The sequence below is a fragment of the Calonectris borealis genome, chromosome 28 (genome assembly GCF_964195595.1).
Source record: "Calonectris borealis chromosome 28, bCalBor7.hap1.2, whole genome shotgun sequence".
Classification (NCBI taxonomy): Eukaryota; Metazoa; Chordata; class Aves; order Procellariiformes; family Procellariidae; genus Calonectris; species Calonectris borealis.
This window is the reverse complement of record NC_134339.1, coordinates 1,215,933-1,229,321: the sequence shown is the minus strand read 5'-3', so window position 1 is coordinate 1,229,321 and position 13,389 is coordinate 1,215,933. Positions and strand designations below refer to the sequence as shown.

Genomic DNA, 13,389 nt, shown 5'->3' with positions numbered 1-13,389 from the left:
CCCCGCGCCGCCGTGACACCGGCCCAGCGCCGCGGCCGCGGCCCCGCCGCCCGCCCTACCTGCCTGCCAGCCTGCCCGCCCGGCCCGGCCCGGCCCGGCCCCGCTCCGCCTCCTCCTGTCAGTCTCCGCCGGCCCCAGCGCTCCCCAATATGGCGGCCGCCCCCGCGGCGCTGCCTCCGCCCGCTCGTCCCGCCCCCGCGCGCGGCACGACGGGAGCGCGCCCCGCCCTCCCGTTCGAATCAATACAGGAAGCGGCGGCGCGCGGCGCCATGGCAACGGCCGCGGCCCGCCCGGCCCCGCCCCCTCGGGCCATGGCAACGACCCCGGGGAGCGGGGGGGGCACAGCCTGACGTCATCTCTCAGCACACTGACGTCACGGCGGTGAGGGGCTTCCTGAGGTGGGGGAACGAGCCCTCCTCGCCTCGCCCCCGCAGGCCCCAGGCGAGGGCCTGGGTGCGGACATGGCGGCCGCCCTCCCCGGAGCCCTGCCTCCGCACCTCACGGCTCCCTCCCGGTGCGGCCGGCCCCGCGCAGCCCCCGGCTCGGTGGCCGGGCGCCGGGAGCTGCCGGGGCGCAGCCGAGCGGCCGGGGTAGCCCAACAGGCAGCGCAGGGCTGGGGTTGGCGGGAGGCGGCGGTTCGGAGAGCGGGCCCCGGCGAGGCGCAGGGCCGCGGCGCCCGGCTGCCTCCCGCCCCGCGCGCAGCAGCCGCAGCGGCTGGTGAGAAACCTCACAACCGCTCTCACTCAGCCCTTCCCGGCGGGAGCTGGCACCCGAGCTCGGCCGACGGGTGAGGGGAGTGAGCGCAGCGGCCTGAGGAGCCGCTCCCGGCCCCGGGCCGGTGCCAGCCGGGAGGACTCGGTCCCAGAGCCATTCCCAACAGGAGAGCCAGCCTGAGCTGCAAACCTTTCCCGCTGCGCGGGCCCTTTCCCTTCTGCCGGGCTGGCTCTGGCGGGGCTCGGTGTTTGTTGCGGGTCAAAGGAGGCGGAGGATTCCACCTCCACCAAGCGCCTCTGTCAGTAACGCCCCAGTGCTCTCGGAACCCAAGGCCAGCGTCCACCGACAGCCTGCCCCGCGCCAACGACCCATCTTGGTTGTGCTGCGGTGATGCAACGAGCTGCAGGCACGCGATTCCCCTGTTATTAATGCAGCTCGGTCTCCCGTGATTAATTGAGTATCTCTTTGAAGCTCCCTTGTACCTTATTACAACAACAGCAAGAAGCAGCTAATAATTGGCAACCTAAGGAGGACCTGAATCTGTCCTTTTAAAAACCCTGGAGTCAGGCCGTGAGGCACCGCAGCAGCCTCCCTGGAGGGGGACCCCCATTCCCCGTTGTCCCACGGGACCTCGGGATGTGGAACATCCCCCACCAGGGCACATCCCGAAAACCCAGCCGGCTTTGGGGAACTCGGGCACGGCTCCCGGGGCTCAGGGGACTGGCACTGCTTGTTCGCTGTTGGGGTTTTTTCGTTTCGTTTTCCTGGTGCAAGTTCCTCCCCAAAGCGGAGCCCAGCGTGCCTTTTCCAGCCCGAGCGCCGATCAGGCGGGACGCTGCCCGGCTCCATGCCGGCTGGCGGTGCAGCCCGCCGCAGCACCGGGCGGGGGAGACCCGCGGCCTCAACCCGGGCGAGGGGGGCGCGCCGGGCGGGCCGCGGCCGTGCCGCGGTGATGGCCGCGGCTGGAGCGGCGGTGCCGCCCCGTCCCGTCCCGTCCCGTCCCGCCCCCGGTGCCGCCGTGACCCCGCGGCCGATCACTTCCAGGGCGGCCCCGGCTCCCGATTTGAAAATGCAGGAGCGGCTGCTGGTGCTGCTGTGCGCGCTGGCGCGGCGGCGGGCGGGCGGGCGGCGGGCCATGGCCGGGGCCGGGGCCGGGGCCGGGGCCGGGGCCGGGGCCGGGGCCGGGGCCTGGGACGGGCCGCAGCGGCGCGCCTGGCTCCGGCACTACTACAGCCAGCGGCAGAAGCGCCTCATGACGGTGACCGGGGCGGGGACGCGGGGGGGGACACGGGGGGCGCCGAGGATGGGGCGCGATCGGGGGGGGACGGCACGGGAACGCGGGGGGGGACGTAAAGGAGGGGACGTGGGGACACGACACGCGGGGACGGGGAGGATGGGGGTCACGAGGGACGCGGGGGGACACACACAAGGGTGGGGGACATGTGGGACACGAAACACAGGGACAGGAAGGATGTGAGACACGAAGGACACGGGGGGGACACAGGTCGTGGGGACACAAAAAATGGGGAAGAGGGGGGATGTGCGGGACACAAAGTACAGGGGTGGGAAGGATGGGGGGCAGCGGGGGGGACACAGAGGTCACATGGGGGACACAGGTCGCAGGGACACAAAGGGTGGCAGACATGGGGGACATGTGGGACACAAAACACAGGGACGGGAAGAATGTGGGACACAGAGGACACGAGGGGGACACAGAGGTCACAAAGGACGGGGAAGGTGGGGGATATGTGGGACACGAAGAGAGGGACAAAAAGGATGGGGGGGATGCAAAGGACAGGGGGCTTTTAGGACATGGGCACAAAGGATGGGGGACATGAAGGAGGGGGGTGACATCAAAGGTGGGGGACACGAAGGATGGGGGATACGAAGGGCATGGGGACACATGGCAGCGAGGACAAGCTGTTGGGGGACCCGCTTCCCTGGGCAGTTGCTGAGGAAAGTGAAAAAAGCCTCTTTTCAGCTTAAAGACGCCTTTTAGAATTTAATAACAGAAAAACATTTCCCGTGGCGGGGCCAGGAGCGTGGGTGCTCGCTCCCCCTTCCAAATCATGACCGAGCCCGCAGTTCACTCAGTTGCAGGAAAGCAATTAATACTCGTTAAAAAATAAAACCACAGAATAAGCGGCTGCCCCGAAAGGGGACTTTTCCAGAAGGCTCCTCATCTGCGGCACCTGGGCATCTTGTCCAGGGTCACAACTATTGTTTGCAGTGGGGTTTCCCAGGAATAGGAAAATTTGACCCAGTGGTAGTGCCGGTGGGGACCGCCGGCCGCGCGGCACTGGGCGTCCTCCTTGCCTTGAGCAGGTCACTTGAGCCGGATGGTCTCGGAGTGGGGTCCCAGCGAAGCGCTGGGTGGGGGCCAGGGAAGTGCCGTCTCATGCCCATCTTGTCTCCCCACCATGCTGCAGCTCCTGATCGCTCGCCGGAGGAGAACCAGCTGCTACTTCTACCCCCGCGCCTGGCCCAGCGTCAGGAGCGCGGACTGGTGGGAGCGGGTGGTCCTGAAGGAGTTTGGGCCCCAGGACTGGCTGGAGAAGTTTCGGATGTCCAAGGAGACCTTCTTCTATGTCTGCAACCAGCTGCGGCCCGGGCTGGCTCCGCACAGCGCCCACTTCCACCCCACCCTGCCTCTGGAGAAGAGGGTGGCCGTGGCCCTGTGGCACTTGGCCACCAACGTGGAGTACCAGACTCTCAGCCCGCTTTTCGGCGTGGGGCCCTCCACGGTGCAGACGTGTGTCCGGGAGGTCAGCTATGCCGTCGTCTTGCTGCTGAAGCCCCTCTACCTCCGGCTGCCCAACGAGAAGGAGCTGGAGAACATGGTGCGCATCTTCCGCACCCGCTGGGGCTTCCCGCACTGCATCGGCGCCCTGGACAGCCTTCACATCCCCATCCACCCGCCCCTGCGCCTCAGCGCCGACTACTGCAACGGCCAGGGCTGGCACTCCATCCTGACGCAGGCCACCGTGGACGGGCTGGGCCAGTTCTGGGACGTCTCCACCGCCTTCCCCGGCAGCATGGAGAACAGCGCAGTCCTGGAGAGCTCCAGCCTGTGGGTGCTGGCCAAGGAGGGCCGGCTGTGCCCCAACCCTCCCAAGCACTTCATGGGGAAGGCGCAGAAGTACGTGCTGCTGGGCGATGCCACCTACCCCTTGCAAGACTGGATCCTCAAGCCCTACCAGGAGGATGAGAACCTCACCCAGCGGCAGCTGCAGTTCAACTACCGCCTGAAGCGGGCGCACAGCGTGATTGAGAACGCCTTCCTGCGCCTGAAGGCGCGCTGGCAGATCCTCCTGAAGTGCGATGACTGCAGCCTGGAGCTGCTGCCCACCCTCGTCCTCGCCTGCTGCATCCTGCACAACGTCTGCGAAGCCCATGACAACCCCTTCAATGAGGAGTGGCTGGAAGGCACCGAGCCGACCGAGCTGCCCAAGCCCTGCCAGCCTGCGCCCGCCGCCATGGAGGATGGCCGGGCCGAGCAAGTGCGCGAGCTGATGTGCCAGTACTTCGAGAGCTGCGGGGAGGGCTGACGGGGCCAGGGGGGAGAAGCAGCCCTGCGCATCCTTGCTCGTGGACTTCCCACGGACTCCGGCAAACGTTGGTCCAGTGGTACCGGGCTGTTCGGCAAAGGACTGCACCCTCTCGCCTCTGCCGAAGGCTGCCGGCGGAGTGAGGAAGGCTGCCGGCTGCACTGGCCGCTCCCGGGGTGGGGAGGGGGGCGGCTGCGTCACGCTTGTGCTGGTTTTGCCACAGTGGTTTCAGGCAGTGGAATGTATTTTGTGCCCTTGCTCTCTTCCAGGATTTGAGCGGTCTGGTGGTGTGTTGTGTGCTGCGTGACTAAAGCGGGGATCGGGGCTGGGCGAGGGAGAGGGCTGCCTGGGTCTCCCTTTCCTGGGAGCATGTCTCTGTTCCGATGCCCCTCCGTCAGGCCGAAACCAGCAGGAGGCTTGAAATAAGAAGGCAAAACCCCTTTGAAGGTACGAAACTTGCTGCGTAAACACACTTGGGAGGGGAAGGGAAGGAAGAGGCAGAGCAGTGACTTGCCGGGGGCTGGCACCAGCCCGGAATGAAATCGCATCCGCAAACTCCCGCTTTGCTGCGGCTCAGCACCGCGTGCTGCCCTCGGGGGGAGCCGGCTGAGCCGCCGCAGCCTGGCGCCCCTCCTCTCCAGAGGGCTTTGCCGTCAGGGTCCGTGGCTTGGCCCCCCAAGGGCCCTCCCCGTCCCGCCGGCCAGCTCTTTCTGCCGGCGCCTCTCATCTCTGCTCCCAGCCCGGAGCAGAAACGGGCAGCTCTGCCCCCCGTACGTCTGAGAAAGGGAGCGGCTGTGGTTTATTCCTCCGCTGCCCTCCCGCCGCAGGCTGCAGCCCGGTGGCTCCCCGCCCCTGCCGTGCCAGGGCAGGGCCGGCTGCCGCAGCGCAAAGGCACCTCCATCAGCACTTTGCTGGAAGGCGGTGGGCGGGCGGGAGAGCACAGACACGTCCCGCCGTGCCGCCCTTCCCACGGGGCCGGGATGCGCTGCCCACGGGGCTCGGCGGGGCCGGGGTGTCCCAGCTGGAGCGCTGGAGGCGGCTGGCAGAGCCCCGGCGGGGCTGGACGCGGCGCCCGCACCGTCGGTGCAGGAGAGGAGTCGGGCTGGTGCCCGCGAAGGCACCCGGCGCTTGGGGCAACCTCCAGCGGGGACCGCGATCCCGGCCCTCGGGCAGCAAAGCCCCCCGCGGAGGGGGCTCCCGCCCACGGCTGAGCGGCGCCTCCAGCACCCCCGGCCTCCCGCCCCGCTCACGGCTGGGGCGGCCCCGGGGCGAGGGGGCCGCACTGGGGCGGGGGGGGCACGGGGCAGCGCCCTGGGCCTGCGCTCCGCCGCCACCGCGCATGCGCCGCCAGTGACCCCGTTCCCCCGGCCGCTCCCACTCGGCGGGAGCAGGGGGGGAAAGGCAGCGCCCCACGCGTGGGCGGGCTCGGGGCGGCCCCGCCCTCCCCTACCCGGAAGTGCGGTAGTGGGAGCCGCCGGCGCGGTCACGTGAGGGGGCAGCATGGCGGCGTGCGGTGAGTGCGGGCTCCGGCAGAACGGGGCCGGGCTGGCGCGGTCGCGGCGGGGGGTCCGTGTCGGTCCTGGGGATCCGGTCAAGCCGGGGCCGGGCACTTCCCGTGGGATCAGGCCCGGCCCCGGGGTCCGGTTCTGCCCGGTCCACCGGCACGGGGCCGGGGCTCGCCTGCTGCGCCGGGGCATCCCCTTCGCCCCCGCGGCAGCTGCCGGGCCGGGCCGCGACCCTCTGTGCCCTCCCCGCCCCAGGGTGAGGGACCGGCTGGCGGTTGAGGGCGCCCCTGGCCCCGGGGGCTGCGCCCAGGGCCCCCTGACCCCCTTCCCCGTGCGCAGGAGTGTGACCGGAGCGAGCCCTGCCAGAGGCCTGCGTGCGACCGGATCCTGCCCTCCCCGCCTCCCCCGGCGCCATGGTGACAGAGGAGGAGGTGGAGGCCATCGGCCGGACGCTGGTGGACGCGGCCCAGGCCCTGCCGGCCCGGTTCCGGGCCCTCTTCACCCTGCGCAACCTGGGCGGGCGCGCGGCCGTGGACTGGATCAGCCGGGCCTTCGGGGATGGCTCCGCGCTGCTGAAGCACGAGCTGGCCTACTGCCTGGGGCAGATGCAGGACGAAGCGGCCATCCCTGTGCTCATCCGGGTGCTGGAGGACACCGGCCAGGAGCCCATGGTCAGGCACGAGGCGGGTACGATGGCAGCTCCTGCGGATGTGGGTGTGGGGGACTTGCGGGTGCTTCTCCCCGTGCCGAACAGCTTGTGATGGCCTGATCCAGCTTGGGTGTCATGGCTTGGAAAACCCTGAGGCGTGTAACCGCCTCACCACATCCCCTGGCCAGCCCTGGCTGGACTGGTTGGCCGAGCCTTCCCCTTCCTGCTGGCCAGGCCTGCGTGTTCGTTTGCCTGGCTGTCTCATTCAGGGGCAGTCGGTCAGGCCTGCGTCCCCCGCTTCAGAGCGGGGAGAGGCTTTGCTGGAGGACACAGCAGGGTCCTCCTCATGAAGACACCTTGATAACGACCTGACACTCCTTCCTTCAGGTGAAGCCCTGGGTGCTATCGGGAATCCCGCTGTGCTGGGTATCCTGAAACGCTATTCAGAGGATCCCGTGGTTGAGGTGAGGCTCTCGGGGGGGTCGTTTCCCCTGGGCTGCAGTGCTGCTGGTCCAGGGGGGTGAGTCAGGTCTCTCCTGGGCAGCCCCTGGCCATGGACAGGGACGCCGTGAGCAGCATCCTGCTGTGTGCTGGCGCCCAGCCGCTGTCGGGAAGCCCTGGGCACCCTCCCAGCGCCGTACGGTGCCATCCCGCAGCCAGGATTGTGTCCTCGTCCCCGCAGGTGGCAGAGACATGTCAGCTGGCAGTGAGGAGGCTGGAGTGGCTGCAGGAGAACAAGCAGGAGCCGGGCGCCAGCCCCTACCTCTCGGTGGATCCTGCTCCGCCTGCCGAGGAGACGGACGTCGCCAAACTTCGCGAAACCCTCCTGGATGAGTCACGGACGCTGTTCGACCGCTACAGGGCCATGTTTGCCCTGCGAAACCTGGGGGGCCAGGCTGCCGTGCTGGCGCTGGCAGACGGTAAGGGCCAGCGCGAGGCTGCCTGCAGTCTCCTCGCTGTAAGTCCGCACAGGTTAATCTGGGATTAGCCCTTCCCAAATCCAGGGCTGCCAGAGCAGCGGCGCTCCTTCTAGCTCTTCACGCGTTTGTTTCTAGAGCTGCTGTCCCCTTGCTTGCTTGCAAGAGCCACATCGCGAAGCGCTCAGTGCTCTCCAGTGTTTCACAGTCCCCTCACCATCCTCCAGGCCCCCTTTCTCCCCCCGTGGGTCCGGGTGGGAGAGGGCGCAGTCTGTAACGTTGACTTGGGACCAACCAGTCCGACCTGGTGGGACCTGGCCCCAGGGTGTCGGGGTCCTGCCCTCCCATCCTGGAAAGTCAGAGGCTGCCAGCCTCTTCCTGGGCTGGGAATAGCCTCTTCCTTTGGGAATAGCTCTGGAGAGGGGGGTGAATGTCTCCTGAGTGGAGAAGGGGCAGACCACAGCCCAGGAACCGTTTGGAGCCACGCCCGCAGCCCAAGGGACATGGACGAGGCTCTCCAGCCATCTGAGAGGAGCCGAGGACACGTCTGCACTGTGAGGAGAGGCACGTGGGGATCTGTGAGCTCCTGCTACGGCTGTTCAGTCCCGCAGCACAGGAGGGCTTGAGGCTGTGCGGCCGGTCCGCCCTGGGCACATCGCGCCGGTGGGGCAGGGCCCGTGGGCAGCGCAGGCTCCCTGCGGCGGGCGAGGGTGCCGGCAGCTCTGCCGGGAGGGCGGGTGCCACCGTCACGAGGAGCGTCCCTACGCTGCCAGGGCATGGCTGCGGGCGTGCGGTGCCAGGGCTGCCCCGGCTGTGCAGGGCCAGGGAGCAGGGTGGGACAGCCCTTCCCGTAGGTGTTTTGTCCCCTTCCCCAAAAGCCCCCACGGGTCTGGGGTGGCGACGGCCAGCTCTAACCCCCAGGCCAGCCTGCCCTACGGCTTCCCCCGGCTTCTGGGTGGGGGGCTCCAGCCAAGCATCCCAGTGCACTTTGGGGGCAGTGGCGGCTCACTCTCGCCTCCTCCCCACAGGACTGCGCTCCGGCAGCGCCCTCTTCCGCCACGAGATCGGCTACGTGCTGGGCCAGATGCAGGATGAGGCCTGTGTCCCGCAGCTGACGGCCGCGCTGCGCAGCCGCACCGAGAGCCCCATGGTGCGCCACGAGTGCGCCGAGGCCCTGGGCTCCATCGCCCGCCCCTCCTGCCTGGAGACCCTGCGCGCCTTTGCCCGCGACGAGGAGCGGGTGGTGCGGGAGAGCTGTGAGGTGGCGCTGGACATGTACGAGTACGAGAACGGCGCCCAGTTCCAGTACGCCGACGGGCTCTGTAAGCTGCAGGCCTCTGCCTGAGCCCCGGCTGGGGGGGCAGGGGCTGGGCACGCTGCCTCCCACCCCGCCCCCGGCTGCGCTTTCATGGCCGCCTCTGTCGACACGGATCCGCGCCTTGCTGCGGCGGAGGTGGAGGAGGAACTGGATTTGCTCTCTGGCACAATTACAGCCGCCTTCTCCCTCCAAATCCAGGCTGAGCTGCTACTTGCCCCCCCTCCCCCCGCCACCCCTCGTTTCCTGGATCTGCCCCTTTTTCCCTGCCAGGATCAGCACCGCCTGCCCGCAGCCTGGCTCGGGGCTTGGACCGGGTGGGCTCTGCTCTGCACGTCGGAGCCTGTCGCGGCTGCGCGGGGCCTGGGGCTGCGCTGGGCTTGTGCTGCCGTGGCGGCTCGGTGTGAAACAGCTCCGCTTTCCCTGCCTGAGCTCATGCTGGGGAGCCAGGGCTGGCTGTGGGCGCTCGCTCTCATCGGTTGTAGTGCTGCGATGCCTCGAAACTGCCCTTGGTGCTGGTGCCGAGCCGGGTCCCTCCTCGCCTCTGCGGTGGAGGAGCTGCTGTGGGTTTGGCCTCTCCTGTTGGGGCAGGCCAGGGCTGGGCTTGCGGCAGCCTTTGCCCTGGGATGGGGGTTGTTCTTCCAAAGTTTGGAAGATTTGGCTGCGCTTTTTCTTTCTGCAGGGAACGGCGCTGCCATTAGGGCTTACAGGGTGAGGCAGAGCCTGCCCGGACTTCCTCCCGCGTTTAACCAGACCTGGGAGGGCTGAGGCTGGTGTCTGCTGCCATCACCCAGCACCCAAACCCCCCGGGCAGCCCAGTGTGGGCATGGGGGGACTGGCAGGGAATAAAGCACTGGCTGGGGGAGCTCCCGCGTGAGTCGAGCTGTGATTTAGCCCTTGCCCGGATGCGGGGTGCAGCCAGCGCCACAGGGTCGGGCCCCAGCGGGGAGCCCCAGGGCTGCCATAAAAGAATCACAGAACAGGATCATTTAGGTTGGAAAAGACCTTTAAGATCATCAAGTCCTGCCGTAATGGGAGGAGAGAGCATGGCGTGCGGTCCCTGATGGCATGGGGTAAAATCGCCCTCCCCGCAACCCTGGCAGGCCCGGGGAGGAGGGCAGACGTTGCCCACGGGGTGCCCCAGGAGCCCCCACGGTGCTGCCCAGCGGAGGGGCCGGTGGGGTCCCGCTGTGCCGCGGGGACTGGCACCCTGCTGACGGGCCTTCTCCCCTTGACCGAAGTCGCGCTGTGAGTCGCTCCCAGGCGCAATCCTCTTAGTCCCTAAAGCCGCTGCTGCGGCTGGCTCGTCGTCCCGGGGCTCTGGTGCTTGGGGACATAGCTGGAGCGGGGAGCCCCAGCCGCGGCCCGGTCTGGCCCAGTTCAGGACCCCATGGAAGCGGGTTTTACTGGAGACGTGACCAATTTTGGTTGCCTGTACACGCTTACGGGAAGTCGGACCTGTGTGCCCAAGTGCTGTGGATGGGGTCGCTTGCATGTGATGTGGAGGATGAGGGCCACCAAATTCCTTGGCTTTGGAGACAAAGACCTGATGATTTCACACCGTTTCGGAGCCAGCAGCTGTTAGGGGGTTTCTTGCCCCCCTTCCCTCATCCTCTGTAGCCCCTGGGGCAGGACCCAGCCGGCACCGCCAACCTTTGGGGTGTCTCTGCGCTCATCTCCGTCCCCCGTGGGTGATGGGGCAGGGCAGTGGGACGTGCCATTTCCCTTGCCACGTTATCGGTGTAAGGTGGCTACCAGCTCCGCACCGGGACCTTATCGGCGCGCGGGCCTCGGCACGCTGCCAGCGTGTTTGTCCCCACTTACCACGCCGGCTGCTCCAACCCTTGCTCCGTTCTCCGGCGTTTCCACAGGTGACTCACTCGGACCACGCAGAGTTGTTTCCAAATCTCTCTGTGCCAGCGTTTGCCTCCACTCCCCCAAACGCCTTTTAAGCCCAAATTGGAATGAAACTGGCATTTTTGCGGCCAGGATCTGGCCAGGGGCGACCTGGGTGCAGCAGAGCCGGGATGCGTGCCGGGGTGGAGGAGGGCCTGGGCGTTGAGCCCTGACTTGGCGCCGAGCCCCGCGGGCACCTTCATCCCTCCCTGGCCAACCCACCCTGGGGAGGGTTCAGGTTTTTTTTCAAGGCTGCTGCTGGTCCGGGCCAAACCCTGCACCCTCCTGGTGCAGAGGGCATTGCTTTCGGGTGATGCCCGGACGCTGTGCCCCTCTGCGGGCTGCTCCTCACTGGAGGAGCGACGCTGGGCACCGGGGTGCCACATGTGGTGGCCAACGCGAAGCTCCGGGAAGGTGACAGCCCCTCGCCGTGGGCTGCTGTGCTGCGGCTGGGCTCTGCGCAGCAAAGGGGGCTCCACGGGAGCCCCCCCCCCGGCACGGGGCTGCGGCACCCGTCCCCTCTGCCCATCACCTCCCGGCTCGGAGGGCACCGTGTCCTCCGGGGCAGGGCACTGCTGGCGGGATTTCACACCATCTGCTCGGGGATCCGGGGAGGGATTTAACCAAGCTCGGGGGAGGCGGGGGGAGGCCTCGGGGCGTCCCTCCCCATCCCTGCTTTTGGGGGTTCTCCAGCTGCAGACGATTCCCCACTCCCGGGGGGACAGAGGTGCCTGCGGTGCTGCCAGAGGGGCAGATTCTGGGGACCCTGAGCCATGTCGGAGCCCGCTGGTCGTCCCCCAGGCTGAGCCCGCCAGGGCTGTGCCCGGATTAGCAGGCGCTAAACTCCTCTCCACGGATGCTGCGTCCTTCGGCGGCAGCGGGCGAGAGGCTCCCCATCGCACGGAGGGCGAGCGGCACTGCCACCGGGCATGGGGACCCCGCTGTCCCCATGAGCCGCAGGCACCGAGGGGCCTCGCAGACCCTGATGCCACTTCTCCTCTGCGGCCCCCCACGTGGCAGAGTCTTCGGTGGCTCGGGGCTGGGGCGCGGGGGGAGCTGGCAATGGCCTTGGCGGGGGGCACCCGGGGGGCATGGGGGCCGCGGCACTTGCTGCAGTCTCCCCCTGAGGAGGACGGGGTGCTGTACGTGGACTACAAGCCCCCTGCCCTGGACAGCATCCGCCTGCCCCGCTACGTCCTTTACCTGATGATGGCGGCCACCCTGGTGCTTCTGGTGGCATACGCCATCGTGGGGCACCTCATCAAGGACCTGGTGCACGACTTCGCCGGTGAGTGCTGCCCAGAGCGGGGCTGAGCTTTGGGGCTCCTTATGGGGCTGGGCAGGGGGCAAGGGGGGGGTCCCCCAAACCCAGAGCCTTTGCCGTGGTGGGGATGTGCCGCTGACGGCTCCATCTCTGCCCCCGCAGACTGGGCGTTCGGGCCCAAGCCGGAGGAGGAGAAGGCGGTGATGGCCAAGGGGACCGTGCCGGAGGTGGAGTGGCTGGAGGAGGACGGGGTGCTGGCAGAGGGGAAGCTGGAGGGCGAAGGCGCCGGCGCCCTGCCCGGCATGGAGATCCCGCTGGGGCTGCTCGCCGCTGCCCCGCGCAGCTCCGTCTCCTTCGCCGACTCCCACAAGAAGAGTTTTTTCTAGGGCCAGGGGACGCCCCCGCCACCACCGGGACCCCGCGGCCGTGCCCGGCCGTCGGGTCACAGCACGGCCCTGTTCCCAGACCCGGGCACACGGGTGACACTGCCCGGCGCTGGCACGCGGCTTCACCGTCCTTGGCACAGCCCCACACGCTTCTCTCGGGGCTGCTATCGCTGCCCCCCAATAAAGCAGCCTGCCCCGGCCCTGCTCGCTCGCCCCTTAGCCAGGTGTGGGCGCGGGGAGGTGGCAGGGCTGGGACACCCCGACCTTCGCCTGGGGACAGCAGCATCCTTCGGCAGAGCCGCGCCGGCCCCGGGCACGAGCGCGTGGGGAGGGACAGACGTGCAGGCGGACACGCGTGGACATACGTGTGGGTATGTAAAGGTGGGTGCTCGGGGGTGCAAACCCCTGGCATGGGGGCACGCCCCAGGCATGGGCACAGACACGCGTGGGCGCAGGGGCACGGACATGGGTGCGCACACACGTGCACATGGAAACACGGACGCATGCGCCTACAGGGAGGCCCACGTCAGCACAACCATGCGCAGATGCATGGGGAGGGACGGACGGACGGACGCACAGCTGTATCCTGAGGCTGGATTTGCCCCCACCAGCCCCCTCGGTGCCCTGACACTGCCAGGCCGTGCCCCCTCCTGATGGGGCAGAGCTCAGTGGCACCCAAAGCCAGTCTTGGGGGGCAAAGCACCCACAAGCCCCACTTGGGCTCTGGGTGGGGACACTGGGATGGGGGGCACATTGTACAGACCCCCATCCCCCGCCTTAAAGCCAGGCTGGGGCTGGACCACCACTCCCCCCATCCTTCCAGTGGGGACCCTGTCCCCATGTCCCCAGGCTCCTTCTTCACCCCTCAGGGAATCGTCATGGGTGGGGTGGCCCTGCCAAAGCCCACGGTCCGTCCTCAGGGTGCTGCCTGCCACCCCGTGCCTCAGTTTCCCCTGTGCCTCGGCAGGTGAGGGCTGCGAGGCGGAGCCCAACAGCTCGCCCTGCCAAGGTCTCACCGATAACACCGTTAATATTTAGCTCCTCACGGTACCCGGGCACTCCCTGGGCACGTGACGGGGCCCTGCCAGCACCAGCCATTGGGGGGTGGCCTGGCACTGGCCACCTCGCCCCGTGCTGCCCCATCCCCACGATGTGGCAGGGCGGGGGCCGTGTCTGTGGGGGTGGGACACCGGCC

At 68.4% G+C, this 13,389-nt stretch overlaps 3 protein-coding genes across 3 annotated transcripts; all 3 read left to right on the top strand.

Moving 5' to 3' along the window:
- Positions 1–461: 461 nt before the first annotated feature.
- LOC142093682 (uncharacterized) lies at positions 462–4,533 on the top strand. Its single transcript, XM_075175076.1, has 3 exons — positions 462–787; positions 1,759–1,972; positions 3,144–4,533. Exons 1-3 carry the CDS (start codon positions 462–464, stop codon positions 4,260–4,262), a joined length of 1,659 nt encoding a protein of 552 aa, XP_075031177.1. The 3' UTR covers positions 4,263–4,533.
- A 1,152-nt stretch (positions 4,534–5,685) lies between these two features.
- Positions 5,686–8,844, top strand: DOHH (deoxyhypusine hydroxylase). Its single transcript, XM_075175847.1, has 5 exons — positions 5,686–5,775; positions 6,107–6,454; positions 6,804–6,880; positions 7,099–7,336; positions 8,362–8,844. The coding sequence occupies exons 2-5, from the start codon at positions 6,181–6,183 to the stop codon at positions 8,676–8,678; spliced, it is 906 nt and encodes a 301-aa protein (XP_075031948.1). The 5' UTR covers positions 5,686–5,775; positions 6,107–6,180; the 3' UTR covers positions 8,679–8,844.
- Positions 8,845–11,606: 2,762 nt separating this feature from the next.
- On the top strand, positions 11,607–12,898 carry SMIM44 (small integral membrane protein 44). Its single transcript, XM_075175074.1, has 2 exons — positions 11,607–11,832; positions 11,971–12,898. Exons 1-2 carry the CDS (start codon positions 11,607–11,609, stop codon positions 12,192–12,194), a joined length of 450 nt encoding a protein of 149 aa, XP_075031175.1. The 3' UTR covers positions 12,195–12,898.
- Positions 12,899–13,389: the final 491 nt, after the last annotated feature.

What these genes read in the sequence shown, in the direction of transcription:
- LOC142093682 (XM_075175076.1), top strand. Translation starts at nt 462, where the DNA reads ATGGCGGCCGCCCTCCCCGGAGCCCTGCCTCCGCACCTCACGGCTCCC. An exon ending in CACCCGAGCTCGGCCGACGG is followed by an intron (nt 788 to 1,758) that starts GTGAGGGGAGTG and finishes GATCACTTCCAG; the next exon opens with GGCGGCCCCGGCTCCCGATT. An exon ending in GGCAGAAGCGCCTCATGACG is followed by an intron (nt 1,973 to 3,143) that starts GTGACCGGGGCG and finishes ACCATGCTGCAG; the next exon opens with CTCCTGATCGCTCGCCGGAG.
- SMIM44 (XM_075175074.1), top strand. Translation starts at nt 11,607, where the DNA reads ATGGCCTTGGCGGGGGGCACCCGGGGGGCATGGGGGCCGCGGCACTTG. An exon ending in CCTGGTGCACGACTTCGCCG is followed by an intron (nt 11,833 to 11,970) that starts GTGAGTGCTGCC and finishes CTGCCCCCGCAG; the next exon opens with ACTGGGCGTTCGGGCCCAAG.
- DOHH (XM_075175847.1), top strand. Translation starts at nt 6,181, where the DNA reads ATGGTGACAGAGGAGGAGGTGGAGGCCATCGGCCGGACGCTGGTGGAC. An exon ending in CATGGTCAGGCACGAGGCGG is followed by an intron (nt 6,455 to 6,803) that starts GTACGATGGCAG and finishes TCCTTCCTTCAG; the next exon opens with GTGAAGCCCTGGGTGCTATC. An exon ending in CGTGCTGGCGCTGGCAGACG is followed by an intron (nt 7,337 to 8,361) that starts GTAAGGGCCAGC and finishes TCCTCCCCACAG; the next exon opens with GACTGCGCTCCGGCAGCGCC.